Raw genomic sequence first — 13,693 nt, forward strand, 5'->3', positions numbered from 1 at the left:
TTCCCTGGGTTTCCTTATGATCTTATCACCTATGATGGTCAGAATAATGCCCACTAACCCAGTTTGCAGTGTTCATGTCCTAATCTTCAATACCACATGTATAAAAAGTTTACCTTACATGGCAGAAGGGACTTTGCAATGTCATTAAAGTAAGGATCTTGGGATAGACTGTCTTGGGATCATCTGGGTGGGCCCTATGCGATCCTAAGTGTTCTTATAAGTGAAAGCAAGAGTTAGGGCAGTCAAAGAATGAGATGTAAGGACAGAAGTAGAGGTCAGAGTGATCTGATTATTGGAAGGGGCCATAATCAAAGGAATGTAGGCAGTCTCTAAATGATGTAAAAAGAAAGAACAAATTTTCCCCTACTGCTTTCAGAAACAAACAAACAAACAAACACACAAAAAACCAAAAAAATACCTTGGTTTTAGCTCTGTAACATCCTTTTCAGACTTCTGACCTCCAGAACTGTAGGATAATAAACTCAGGTTGTTTTAAGCCACGAAGTTTCTGATTATTTGTTACAGCAGCCCCCTAGTGTGCATCCAAACACTACATATTTTTTAACCCGCTCTAAGTGTTCTTTCTTGTCTGGCTGCTTCTTTTGAACTCTGTTGTTAAATTTGGGCCATTTTTAAGGCAGGTGAGTGATGAGTGACATGACTAGATCTACATTTTAGAAGTTTACCTTGACATCAGTGTTCTGCCAGTAGCCTGGAGGGCCAAAAGGCTGGAGGTGGTTGAGAACCGGCAAGAGGTAAATATAACAGGCTTGGCAAAAAAGAAGTCAGAACCTAAGAAAAAAGACAATGCAGACAGAATGGAGGAAAGGGTTCAGGACAGACAGAGGTTTGGAACACAAAATTGTTAAGTATTGATGTCTGAAGTGATGTAAGGGATGAAAGAATAGCTAAGAATAATTCCAAGTGCCATAGCTTGGGCAGCTGTGACAGTGGAGTTGGTGAATATGGGAGGAACAGCTAAGATAAAGATAATATCTTGAGTTTGAGGTATTTGGAACTCACGTTGGTGTATGTTCCAGATGTCAGAATGTTTCTCCTGTGGATAACATTCTCGATGCTAGGTTGACCTTCTTTTTAGGTCATGTAGATATAGAGACAGCAACGAAAACACTGATGAATGAATCCAGCCTTAAAATACAATGAAGATGTCCTACCTTATCTTCAGTAATGGATAATTACTTTGTCGTTCAATGGAAGTTAATTTCTACTCCCCCTTTTCTGCTCCTGTCACATAATAGGCCCAATTATATCTCACACTCACGGTGATATAATTAAATATCAGCCTTTGTAGAGGTGCATTACCAGAGTCTTCTTAGGAAGCTGATTTAGGCACTTGTCAGGTTTATCACACAATAGATAAATGTTTTCTTCATGTAGCTTAATATAACAGGGTATCTGCCTCTGAATGGCAGTGTTTTCAGATAGTCCAGGCAAACAGTCCGTTTATCGTATCTGACAGCTTTATTGCTTTATCAGTTATTTGCTTAGGGAGGATTTTATTATATGTAAAATACTGACATAAATTATGGGGAAGAGAATTGATTTTTTATATAGGTTTGATTCATTTTTCATTGTTTGTATGTGCCAAGTTTGATACCGCACATTTTCTCCTAGTGTATTTATTTGGTTTACAAGTTATTTCCCTGTTCTACAAATGCTGGTATTTAGTTCTCAATTTTTTAATTCTTGTGACTTCTCATCTTCTCCAACTAAGCCATATATATATACTTAATAAGTAAAAGTTTATACATTTATAAATAAATTATAGAGCTAACAAAAATAAATGGACTCTAAGAGGAGTTCTAGGCAATTTGAAGAATTTTGCACTTCAAAATTGAGAGTTGGGATGCCACTTTTTCTCTTTTGAGTTGAAAGAAGAGTAGGAATAGAACCTGGCTGGGTAAGCCATGTAGATTATCAAGGTTAGGTAGATCCAGGGTTTTCAACCTGAAAACTTGACAACTTGACAGCAGCCTGGAAGCCATTCTCATGGAGACTGGCAAGTTGAGGTTGTGGTTGGAGGACGTATCTGGGTCTCCAGCCAAATGGGGCTAGGAATAGGTAAAATGTGGTCAGTTGGCTAAAGAGGTTCAAATAGGCAGATACTGAGTGTGGAGACAGAGAGTAGGCAACATATTGCACAAATTCAGTCAGAGAAGGTTGTGGCAGGCACAACCTTGTCCAGAGATTCTCTGATCTTTACCAGTTTTGTAGACCCATGATCTTCTGCTGAAACCTTCAGAGGATTACCTTTAGGCTTTTGGAGTAGCTTCATCCCAATGGAGAGCCTAACACTCTCAGATGGTACACCTCCAGGGGCAGTTACACATCCTTCCTGCCCCTCACAGGAATAGACAGCTGCAGGAGTACAAAAAGCCCACAGGCTTTGCCTTGATATAAGACAAATTCTGATGCATAATTTGCTTTTCACAGATTCTTCTGAGATAAGGCTGAAACTGGACTTCATCGGAAATCATGCCATTCCTTGACTTCATTCCCTGTCTTATCCTGCTCCCCTAATGCTGGCGCTAAGAACAGTTCTAGGAACAGTGATTTCTTTAACAAATAACTTGCATTTGAATCCTTGGCTCAGAGTCAGCTTCAGGGAAAAACCTCCCTAAGGTAGTTAGTAAACCAATAGCCAAGACAATAGTGTTATAGGAGCAAGGATAATAATGATTATGAAAACCTAAGCTAAACTTGAGTGATTCTCCCTCTTTTCCATGTATGGTACTAATTGTTTTACATACAACTTTTCACTGAATTTTTTCAAGAGGTACGTGGGGTAAAGGCATGGTGGGAGAGACTGCCCTTCATTCCTTTTCTTAGCTTGGCAGACCACCTGCCTTTTCACCTACTTTATCATCTCCATTTTACAGCTGAAAAAATTGAAGCTTAGAGATATTAAGCAACTTGTTCAGGATTTTATGGCTAAAAAATAAGAAATAAGGGTTTAGAGGGAGGTCAGTAAGACCAATATGGCATACTAAGAGTTGAATGTTAAATTTTGAGGCTATTCATCTTCATCTCTCTACCCTCAACCCCATCCCCATCAGACAATGTCTGACTCAGACTCTATGTGGAGTGATATAGACTTACCTGCTGAATAGATGAACTCTTGGTATAGGAAACCAGGCTAATCATTTCAGTGATTTCAGTCAACAGTCTTGCAAATTTATCATCTTTTGTTTATAAGGAATGTTTGGGCTAAATCCAATACTATGGTTAGAATAAAATGTTGAGAGTGTTGCTTGGTATCTAGTAGACAGAAGTTAATTATATTGAATGACCACATTGAATGTGTGACTATTTTCAGGTGATTAATATATGTAATGTGGATAGCAAATGGAGGGTGAGAAAAGTTTGTGTGTGTGAGGAGCAGTGAATGGATGGAAGCCTTGGATTTCCCAACCAGGACTGACCACTTGTCTCTGCAGGCAGCCTAGATGCCTGGGGCACTGGAACACCCACAGTCTGAAACTATCACAACCAGAAGCTTTGTCATCATGTAAAATTTTTTTGAATTTTTATACTCCTAGTAGAAGAATTATAAATGGAGTTAAAAAACTTAAAATTTATTTTATGGAGAACTTCAAGATGTTTTCTTATCCAAAGGAATGTTGTATGGTCAAAGAATGCTAGAGTAAGTCATGGTATTTGGTTTCCTCATCTAATTCTACCAACATAGAAATGGTTAAACTTGAGAAAGCCATTTTTTATTCTTTTTCAGAATCTGGATTCCAGGGTTTCTTTGTAAAACCAAGTTAATAGGTAACATTTGGAAAAGGTGCTGTGGACCTCCACCTTCTTTCTTTTGTGAGAATGATATGCCTTTTGATATTAGTATATCTGATATAGTGTCATAATAATATTTATAATCACTAATTTGTATAAATTTATTCAATAACTCATTGAAGTATAAAATAGTGAAAATACTGTTTATAAATATAACATTTCTTTTTTTTTAAGATTTTATTTATTTATTTGATGGATAGAGATCACAAGTAAGCAGAGAGGCAGCAGAGAGAGAGGGGGAAGCAGGCTCCCCTCTGAGCAGAGAGCCCCATGTGGGGCTTGATCCCAGGACCCTGAGATCATGACCTGAGCTGAAGGCAGAGGATTAACCCACTGAGTCACCCAGTTGCCCCTCTTTTGTTATTTCTTTTGATGAACATGTGTGAGCATTTCTAAGGGGTCTATATCTAGGTGTTGAAAGGCTGGATCCTAATAAATGCATTTATTTAGATGTGTGTATATGGCCAAGTAGCTTTCCAAAGTTATTTTGTAGGGATAGTGCAATTTTGTACATAAAAAGAAGGAAAGCAAGTCCCTGGGCACATGAGAACATCCTCTTTTGTTGAGCTGGTGGGTCTAAACCAGGAGTGATTAGTACCCATTAATCTAAACAATGGGAATGAGAAAAATATACTTATTAGTAATGGAATTAGTTGTTGTGGGAAGGCAGGGTGGTCTGCTGGGCTAAAAACAGGAATGAAGGGAAGCCTCCCACAGGTAATTAAGAATGAAGCTACACATGAGGGAGGCCATTATATCTGGCTTGCATAGCACCAGCAATCTGGACCTCTGTGTTAGCATTGAATACTCAACTAGGAGCCCTGCCTTCCCCTGGGAAGGAGAATTGGCCATAATTGGCTGGTGAGCATGACAAAAACAAGTCCAAGCAGGGGGAGACAGGTGATTTAGGCCAAGGCTTGTACATTAAGACTCTTGGGTTGGCCATAATCCATTTGGTCTGAGAATCAGAGATGTGGTTAAGAAACAATTTGTAATGAGGAGTAGATAAAACCACTGTGGTTGTAATTGTTCGAGAATGTTCCTTAGATTTCACTCTCCCTATAATTGCCCTGACTTAATGTTTCTAAACACATGGATAGCTTTTTGTGTGGTTTCTGCAGTATAGAACTAGAGTGAGTAATTTTCAGACAAAGCCAAGACAGTCAGTGGGGAGACACTGGTAACAGAGTTTTGATGCCCCTTCTGTCAGCCCTGTAGATCTAGGACTTTGAAGACAAGAAGAAGATGGTTCAAGGGCTAGGCAACTTTTAGAGAGAAAATATTAGCAAATAGCAGGAACTGGGCAAAGAAAAGAGTGGACCTCTCAGTAACAGTACGCTCTCTCTTGCCCATCCCATACTCTGCTCAAATGTGAAACTCCCAGAGTATATTATTAAGTATTAGTAATGTATTTGTTTCATTGACATTCTAGTGAATCCATGAGTATCAATGATACTCATCAGTAATGAATAATGATACTCAATCAGTAATGGACATTAGAATTGACAACCGCTGTGTGTTTATAAAACTGTTAGAAATAAGACAAATTTTTTTAAAAAAAAGGATTGCTGTGGGGTGAGTGTAAAAAAATGAAAACTATTTGATTGTTTTAAGGTCATAATACTGAGAAAAAGGCAGAGGCAGCGGTTCAGGTTAATTCCTTATTCTTAGACCTGCCTTCAGTTTGGGAGGAGGAATTCTTCTGCCTGGGTTCTCAGTATTGGATTCAAAGCTCAAATAACCCCAATGTCATGGAGAGTATACATTTCCCTAACCTTGTCTTCTGTGCTTATAGACCTCTTAGGGCCTTCACCTGGGAGAAGGGGATTGCGAAGGAACAGCAGGATGGTTCATTTTATGTGTCTGTTTGACCGGGTCATGGGTCATCTTTTTGGTGTTAATTATGAAAGATCTTTGCTGAATCCAAGGTTATAAAGATTTTCTACTTGTTTTATTTCTAGAAGGTTTACAGTTTTAGCATTTATATTCAGCCTAGGATTCATTTTGAGTTTAGTTTTTATATAAGGTGTGAGGTATTGGTTAAAGTTATTTTTTGGACATGTATCATCCAATTGTTTCTGCACCTTTTGTTGAAAAATATTCTTTCTCTACTGAATTGCCCTTGCGTTTTCATTGCAAATTAGTTGTTTGTGTACAGGGAAATCTATTTTTGAACTATCTATTGTTTCTCTATTTTTCCGTCAATGCCACATTATCTTGATTACTGTAGCATTAAAATAAGTCTGGAAATTGGGAAGTGTTAGCTTTTTAACATTGCTTTCAGATTTATTTTTGTTATTATGGTTCTTAGCCTTTCCTTTTGTATTTTAGGATCAAATTGTCAAGATCTTCAGAAAGACTGCTGTGATAATTGAGATTTTTTTGAACCTACAGATTACGTTGAGGAGAATCACAATTTTAACAATATTGAATCTTCTGACTCATGAATATGGAATATTGTCCCATTTATTTAAATTTTCTTTACTTTTACTCATCAATGCTTTGTAGTTTTCAATATATAGATCTTGTGCCTCTTTTGCCAGATTTGTCCCTACAAATCTCATGTTTTCAATGGCATTATAAATGATATTGGTTTTGTTTATATCAACTTCTGATTTATTTATTGCTAGCATGAAGAAATACTATTGATTTTCTATATTTATTGAATATCTTGTAACCTTGTCAAATACAATTAGTTTTACTAGTTTTTATTAAACTATTTTTAGTTTTAATCATTTTTATTAGTTTATTAATAGTTTTTATTAGTTCTAATAGTGTATGTGTGTGTGTGTGTGTGTGCCTGTGTGTATTTCATCAGATTTTCTATATAGATGATCATATCGTATATGAATAAAGATCATCTTACTTCTTTCTTTCCAATCTAGATGCTGTTCATTTGTTTTTCTTACTTGATTGCACTGGCAATATGATACAATGTTATTGGAAATGATAAAAGCAGATATCCTTGCCTTATTCCTGATCTTGAGGAGAAAGCATTCGATATTTCACCATTAAGTATGAATACTGGATTTTTATTTTATTTTATTTTTTTAAATTTTATTTATTTATTTGACAGAGAGAGAAATCACAAGTAGGCAGGGCAGCAGGCAGAGAGAGAGAGAGGGGGAAGCAGGCATCCTGCTGAGCAGAGAACCCGATATGGGGCTCCATCCCAGGAGCCTGAGATCATGACCTGATCTGAAGGCAGAGGCTTTAACCCACTGAGCCATCCAGGTGCCCTGAATATTGGATTTTTAAATACTATTTCTGAAACAACATACTTTTACTTATTTTTTAGTTTGTTAATATCATGAATTACAGTAACTTATTTTTAAATGTTATACCAACCTTTCATTCCTGGAATAAATCTCACTTATTCATGTTATATTATTCTGTTAGTATATTATTTGTATAAATTTTCTACAACTTTGCTTAGAATTTTTTCATCAATATCTGTTAGGAATATCAGTCTGTAGTTTTCTGTAATGTCTGTGCTTAGTTTTGGTATCAAGGTCAGGCTCATAGAATGAGTTAGAAAGCAATACATGCTTTGTAATCGTATTGAAGAGTTTGTGTAGAATCCATATTATTTCTTTATTAAAGTTTTAGCAGAATCCACCAATAAAGCCACCTGAGTCTGAGGCTATATGAGAAGGTCTTTAACTTCATGCTCAATTTTTTTCTTTTTTAAAGATTTTATTTATTTGATAGAGAGAGAGAGATCACAAGTAGGCAGAGGGGCAGGCAGAGGGGGAGGGGGAAGCAGGCTCCCTGCCTGCTTCCTCCCTGCGGATCAGAGAACCTGATGCGGGGCTTGATTCCAGGACTCCATGATCATGACCTGAGCCAAAGGCAGAAGCCTAACCCGCTGAGCCACCCAGGTGCCCCCATGCTCAATTTTTAAATAGACATAGGGTTAACCATGCTATTTCTCCTTATTTGATCTTTGGTAATTGTGGCTTGTTTGGGACAGAAGGAGAGAGAGAGAATCTTAAGCAGTCTTCATGCTCAGTGTAGAGCCCAAGTTGTGGATTTCACAACCCTGAGATCATGACCTGAGCTGAAATCAAGAGTCAGACACTTTACCAAAGGAGCCATGAGGGTGCCCCAGTAATTGTGTGTTTTAAGAAATATGTCCATTTTCGTTGCTCCTGTGTCCTGGTGCTGCGTCCTCTCGGAGCCCGTGTGGTCCTTTAGCCAAGATGCCTGAGGAAACCCAGACCCAAGACCAGCCGATGGAGGAGGAGGAGGTGGAGACGTTCGCCTTCCAGGCGGAGATCACGCAGTTGATGTCGCTGATCATCAACACCTTCTACTCGAACAAGGAGATCTTCTTGCGGGAGCTGATCTCCAACTCGTCCGACGCTCTGGACAAAATCTGATACGAGAGCCTGACCGACCCCAGCAAGCTCGACTCGGGGAAGGAGCTGCACATTAACCTCATCCCGAACAAGCAGGACCGGACCCTCACTATCGTGGATACCGGCATCGGCATGACCAAGGCCGGCCTGATCAACAACCTGGGCATCATCGCCAAGTTGGGGACCAAAGCGTTCATGGAAGCGCTGCAGGCGGGCGCAGATATTTCTATGATTGGCCAGTTCGGGGTCGGGTTCTATTCGGTCTACTTGGTGGCCGAGAAGGTGACGGTGATCATCAAGCACAACGACGACGAGCAGTACGCCTGGGAGTCCTCCGCAGGGGGCTCGTTCACGGTCCGCACCGACACAGGCGAACCTATGGATCGGGGAACGAAGGTTATCCTGCACCTGAAGGAAGACCAGACGGAGTACCTGGAGGAGAGGAGGATAAAGGAGATCGTGAAGAAGCACTCCCAGTTCATCGGCTACCCTATCACGCTGTTCGTGGAGAAGGAACGTGATAAAGAGGTGAGCGATGATGAGGCTGAAGAAAAGGAAGAGAAAGAGGAGGAAAAAGAAAAGGAAGAGAAGGAGTCGGATGACAAACCCGAGATAGAAGACGTCGGCTCCAACGAGGAGGAGGAGGAGAAGAAGGACGGGGACAAGAAGAAGAAGAAGAAGAAGAAGATCAAGGAGAAGTACATCGACCAGGAAGAACTGAACAAGACCAAGCCCATTTGGACCCGAAACCCCGACGATATTACCAACGAAGAGTATGGAGAATTCTACGAGAGTTTGACCAATGACTGGGAAGATCACCTGGCAGTGAAGCATTTTTCAGTGGAAGGACAGTTGGAGTTCCGAGCTCTTCTCTTTGTGCCAAGACATGCTCCCTTTGACCTATTCGAGAACAGAAAGAAAAAGAACAACATTAAGTTGTATGTTCGCAGAGTTTTCATCATGGATAACTGTGAGGAGCTCATCCCAGAGTATCTGAATTTCAACAGAGGTGTGGTGGATTCTGAGGATCTTCCTCTAAATATTTCCCGTGAGATGCTGCAGCAAAGCAAAATTTTAAAGGTTATCAGAAAGAACTTGGTCAAAAAGTGCTTAGAACTCTTCACCGAACTGGCCGAAGACAAAGAGAACTACAAAAAGTTTTACGAACAGTTCTCCAAAAACATCAAGCTTGGCATCCACGAGGACTTTCAGAATCGGAAGAAGCTCTCTGAGCTGTTGCGCTATTACACGTCCGCCTCCGGTGACGAGATGGTGTCTCTCAAGGACTATTGCACCAGAATGAAGGAGAACCAGAAACACATCTATTACATCACAGGTGAGACCAAGGACCAGGTAGCGAACTCGGCCTTCGTGGAGCATCTTCGGAAGCACGGCCTGGAAGTGATCTACATGATCGAGCCCATTGACGAGTACTGCGTCCAGCAGCTCAAGGAGTTTGAGGGGAAGACGTTGGTGTCTGTGACCAAAGAGGGCTTGGAACTTCCAGAAGATGAAAGAGAAAAAGAAACAGGAAGAGAAACAGACAAGGTTTGAAAACCTGTGCAAGATCATGAAGGACATCTTAGAGAAAAAAGTAGAAAATGTGGTCGTGTCAAACCGACTGGTGACCTCCCCGTGCTGCATCATGACAAGCATGTACGGCCGGACAGTAAACATGGAGAGGATCATGAAGGCCCAGGCCTTGAGAGATAACTCCACCATGGGCTACATGGCCGCGAAGAAGCACCTGGAGATCAACCCCGACCACTCCATCATTGAGACCTTAAGGCAGAAGGCCGAGGCCGACAAGAACGACAAGTCTGTGAAAGACCTGGTCATCCTGCTCTACGAGACTGTGCTCCTGTCCTCCGACTTCAGTCTGGAAGATCCGCAGACGCATGCCAACAGGATCTACAGGATGATCAAGCTCGGTCTCGGTATTGATGAAGATGACCCCACCGCTGACGGCAGCAGTGCGGCCGTGAGTGAGGAGATGCCCCCCCGGAAGGTGACGATGACACGTCGCGCATGGAGGAGGTTGACTAGGTGCTGCGAGAATGACTTGTACATGTATTCGATACTTTATCTTCATTCCCTCTGATAATATATTTTCAAGGATGTTTTTCTTTATTTTTGTTAACATTTTAAGAATCTGTATGGTATGATAATAACTACTTAAGGGGAAGATAAGATATCTTTCTGTTCGAGTGTGATACTGTGATGTGTAGGAGCTAAAGCCCAGCTAGTTTTTCTTCCCTAGTGCCACGCCGGCTCCTTGTAACCGGACAAGGTGACCTTTGTTGTGAGGTGTGCGTAACCTAACGTTAACTGTGGTCTAAAGTGTTTAGCTACAAGCGGATTCCTTAGTAAGACCAAATTTGTCTGTCACTGAAGTGTTCCGAGTTATACCTTAATGTTTTAAAGAGAAATGTTGGTTAAAACAGCTCTCACCCTCTAGGATCTACTTTTTAAATCTTCTGTCCCCTGTAGTTACCAGATGCATGTACCAGGCCTCTAGAAACTAGTAGTTAAACCAAGCTGAAGGGAGTAACCGTGTATAGGGCTTGTTTTCCAAAGAGGAGCGTTGTTTAGAGTAGCGACATTCTCAGCCTACTTAGGCGTGTTGTAAAGCTGTTGGAAGAGTAACTCCACAAGTTCTGTGAGTGGAAATGTAGTGCTCAAGTCACATTCTACAATAAAAGGTTGTAACAAATACAAAAAAAAAAAGGAAATATGTCCATTTTGTCTAAGAATCAAATTTATTGTTATAAAGTTATTAATAACATAGTATATAGTATATATATGTAATATAATACAATTATTAATAATATGATTCTATAGCAATAAATTTGATTCTTAAACTTCCTTATTATCTTCCTAATTTAAATATAATCTGTAATAATGGTCATTTCTCTTTTTTCTTTGTTTTTTTTTTTTTTAATTCACATATGATGTGTTATTAGTCCTAGGGATACAGGTCTGTGAATCACCAGACTTACACACTTCACAGCACTCACCCTAGCACATACCCTCACCAATGTCCATAGCCCAACCACCCTCTAATGGTCATTTCTCTTATTCCTGATTTGTTTTCATTATTAGTTTGGCTAGAGGTTTATTAATTTTGTTGGTCTTCTGAAAACATTAGCTTTATTATTTTGTTGGTTTTCTCTATTGAGTTTTTGTGTGTTCTGTTTTATTAATGATCTTTCTGCTTTTCATTATTTTTCTTTCTTTCTTATTATTTTTGCTTACTTTAGTTTTACCTCACTTTTTTTTTCTAGTGTCTTAGGGTGAAAGCTGAAGTTTTGATTTATTTCAACCTTCTTTTTTTCTAATATATATGTTTGGTTCTGTAAAATTTCCTCCATGTACTACTTTAGTACAATCCCACAAACTCTGATATGTCATGTTTTTATTTCATTCAATTCAAAACACTCTCTAACTTCCCTTTGATTTCTTCTTTGATCCATTGGTTATTAGAAGTGTGTTATTTGTTTCCAAATATTTGGAGGATTTTCCAGATATCTTTCTGTTACTGAATTCTGGTTTAATTTTATCATGGTCAGAAAACATATAATTTTTAAAATTTTAAAAAAATTTTTATTTATTTATTTGACAGAGAGAGAGATCACAAGTAGGCAGAGAGGCAGGCAGAGAGAGAGAGGGGGAAGCAGGCTCCCTGCTGAGCAGAGAGCCTGTTGTGGAGCTGGATCCCAGGACCCTGGAATCATGACCTGAGCCAAATGTAGAGGCTTTAACCCTCTGAGCCTCCCAGGCACCCCCAGAAAACATATTTTGTATACATTGAATCCTTTTAATTTACTGGGTCTTATTTTATGGCCCAGTGTATGGTCTATCTTGGTAAATAATCTTGGTCTATCTTCGTAAATAAATATTTTTACTTGAAAAGAATGAATTCTGTTGTTGGATGAAGTATTCTATGAATGTCAATTAGGTCGAGTTGGCTGATAGTTTTGTCTGTCCAAGTCTTCTGTATCCTTACTGATTTCTGTGTACTTGTTACTGAAAGAATAGTTTTAAAAATCTTTTATTAAATCTACGAATTTGTCTATTTCTTATTTTAGATATCTCAGTTTTTAATTCCTGTATTTTGAAGCTCTATTTTTGGCTGCATGAACTTTGGAGTTGTTATGTTTTCTCTATAAATTGAACTTGATCTTTATTCTTATCAAGTGCCCTTTATTCATGGTCACATACTTGGTTCTGGAAATCTCCTTTGTCTGGTATTAATATACACACTTCAGATTTCTTTCGATTCATGTAACATGGTATATCTGTTTCTAACCTTTTACCTTTAACTTTTTTTTATATATTTTATGTACTTCTTATGTTTATTAGGATGTTTTTAGTAGGCAGTGTTTAGTAGGGTCTTACTTTCTATGCAATCTGACAGACAATCTCTTCCTTTCATTTGGTGCATTTAGGTCACCTCTTCTTAATGTGATTTTTGATATGGCAAAGGTTAGGTTCATTATTTTTGCTTTGTTTTTCCATTTTTATCATCTATTCCTTGTTCCTCTGCTTTTTTTTTTCTGCCTTTTTCGAATTATTGAGATTTTTATGATTCTGTTTTATCTTTTAGCTATAATTATTAGCTATAATTCTTGTTTTCTTATTTTAGAAGTTTCCTTGGTTTATAGTATACATCTTATCACAATCAACCTTCAAGTGATATTATGCCATTTCACATATAGTATAAAAACCTTACATTAATACACTGTTAAACAGCACATGGGTTAGGAATGCCACCCTTGCCATGCAGTCAAAAATATGCATATAAGTTTTGACTCCCCAAGAACTTAACTACTCAGAGTCTACTGTTGACCATAATCCTTACCAATGACATAATCAATTAACACATATTTTGTATGTATTTGTATTATATATCATATTCTTACAATAAATTAAGCTAGAGAAAAGAAAAATGTTAAGAAAATCATAAGGAAGAGCAAACACATTTACAGTACTGCACTGTATTTATTAAAAAAAAACATGTATAAGTAGAACTATGCAGTTCAAGGGTTAACTGTACTTTCATTCTTCTCTTCTTGGTTTTTATGCTTTTGTTGTCATCTATTTTATTTCTGTTATACAACATTTTTATAATCTTTTGTTAAAAAGTCAATTATCTTCTCCCTTTTTGGGGGATGGGGCCGAGACAATCTTAAGCAGGGCTCCATAGCCAGTATAAAGCCCAAGCAAGAATCAATCTCACAACTCTGAGATCAATACCTGAGCCAAAATCAAGAGTTAGATGCTCAACTGACTGAGCTACCCAGGTATCCCTAAAAGTCAATTATCTTCTGAAGAGACTTAAAGTATGAGGAAACAATTCTTACATATTTATCATTGTCTTTACCATTTCCATTGCTCTTTCTTTGTGTAGATACATATTTCTACCTGGAATACCTTACCTTCTGCCTAGAGGATTTCCTTTAGTATTTCATATATTGAGGGTCTGCTACAGATTAATTCTTTTAGCTTCTGTATGT

The 13,693-nt window shown here is 38.5% G+C and overlaps 1 protein-coding gene across 1 annotated transcript; it reads left to right on the top strand.

Annotated features, from left to right (window-relative positions):
* The first annotated feature begins 7,966 nt into the window (after positions 1-7,966).
* On the top strand, positions 7,967-10,904 carry LOC101680206 (heat shock protein HSP 90-alpha-like). The gene is given in 3 exon segments (XM_045078781.1): positions 7,967-9,691; positions 9,693-10,177; positions 10,180-10,904. Coding segments are annotated over 3 exon segments (2,202 nt in total). The 5' UTR covers positions 7,967-8,018; the 3' UTR covers positions 10,224-10,904.
* The last annotated feature ends 2,789 nt before the right edge of the window (positions 10,905-13,693 follow it).

The sequence above is a fragment of the Mustela putorius genome, unplaced genomic scaffold, assembly GCF_011764305.1.
Source record: "Mustela putorius furo isolate JIRA1106 unplaced genomic scaffold, ASM1176430v1.1 tig00000275_pilon_pilon_pilon, whole genome shotgun sequence".
NCBI lineage: Eukaryota > Metazoa > Chordata > Mammalia > Carnivora > Mustelidae > Mustela > Mustela putorius.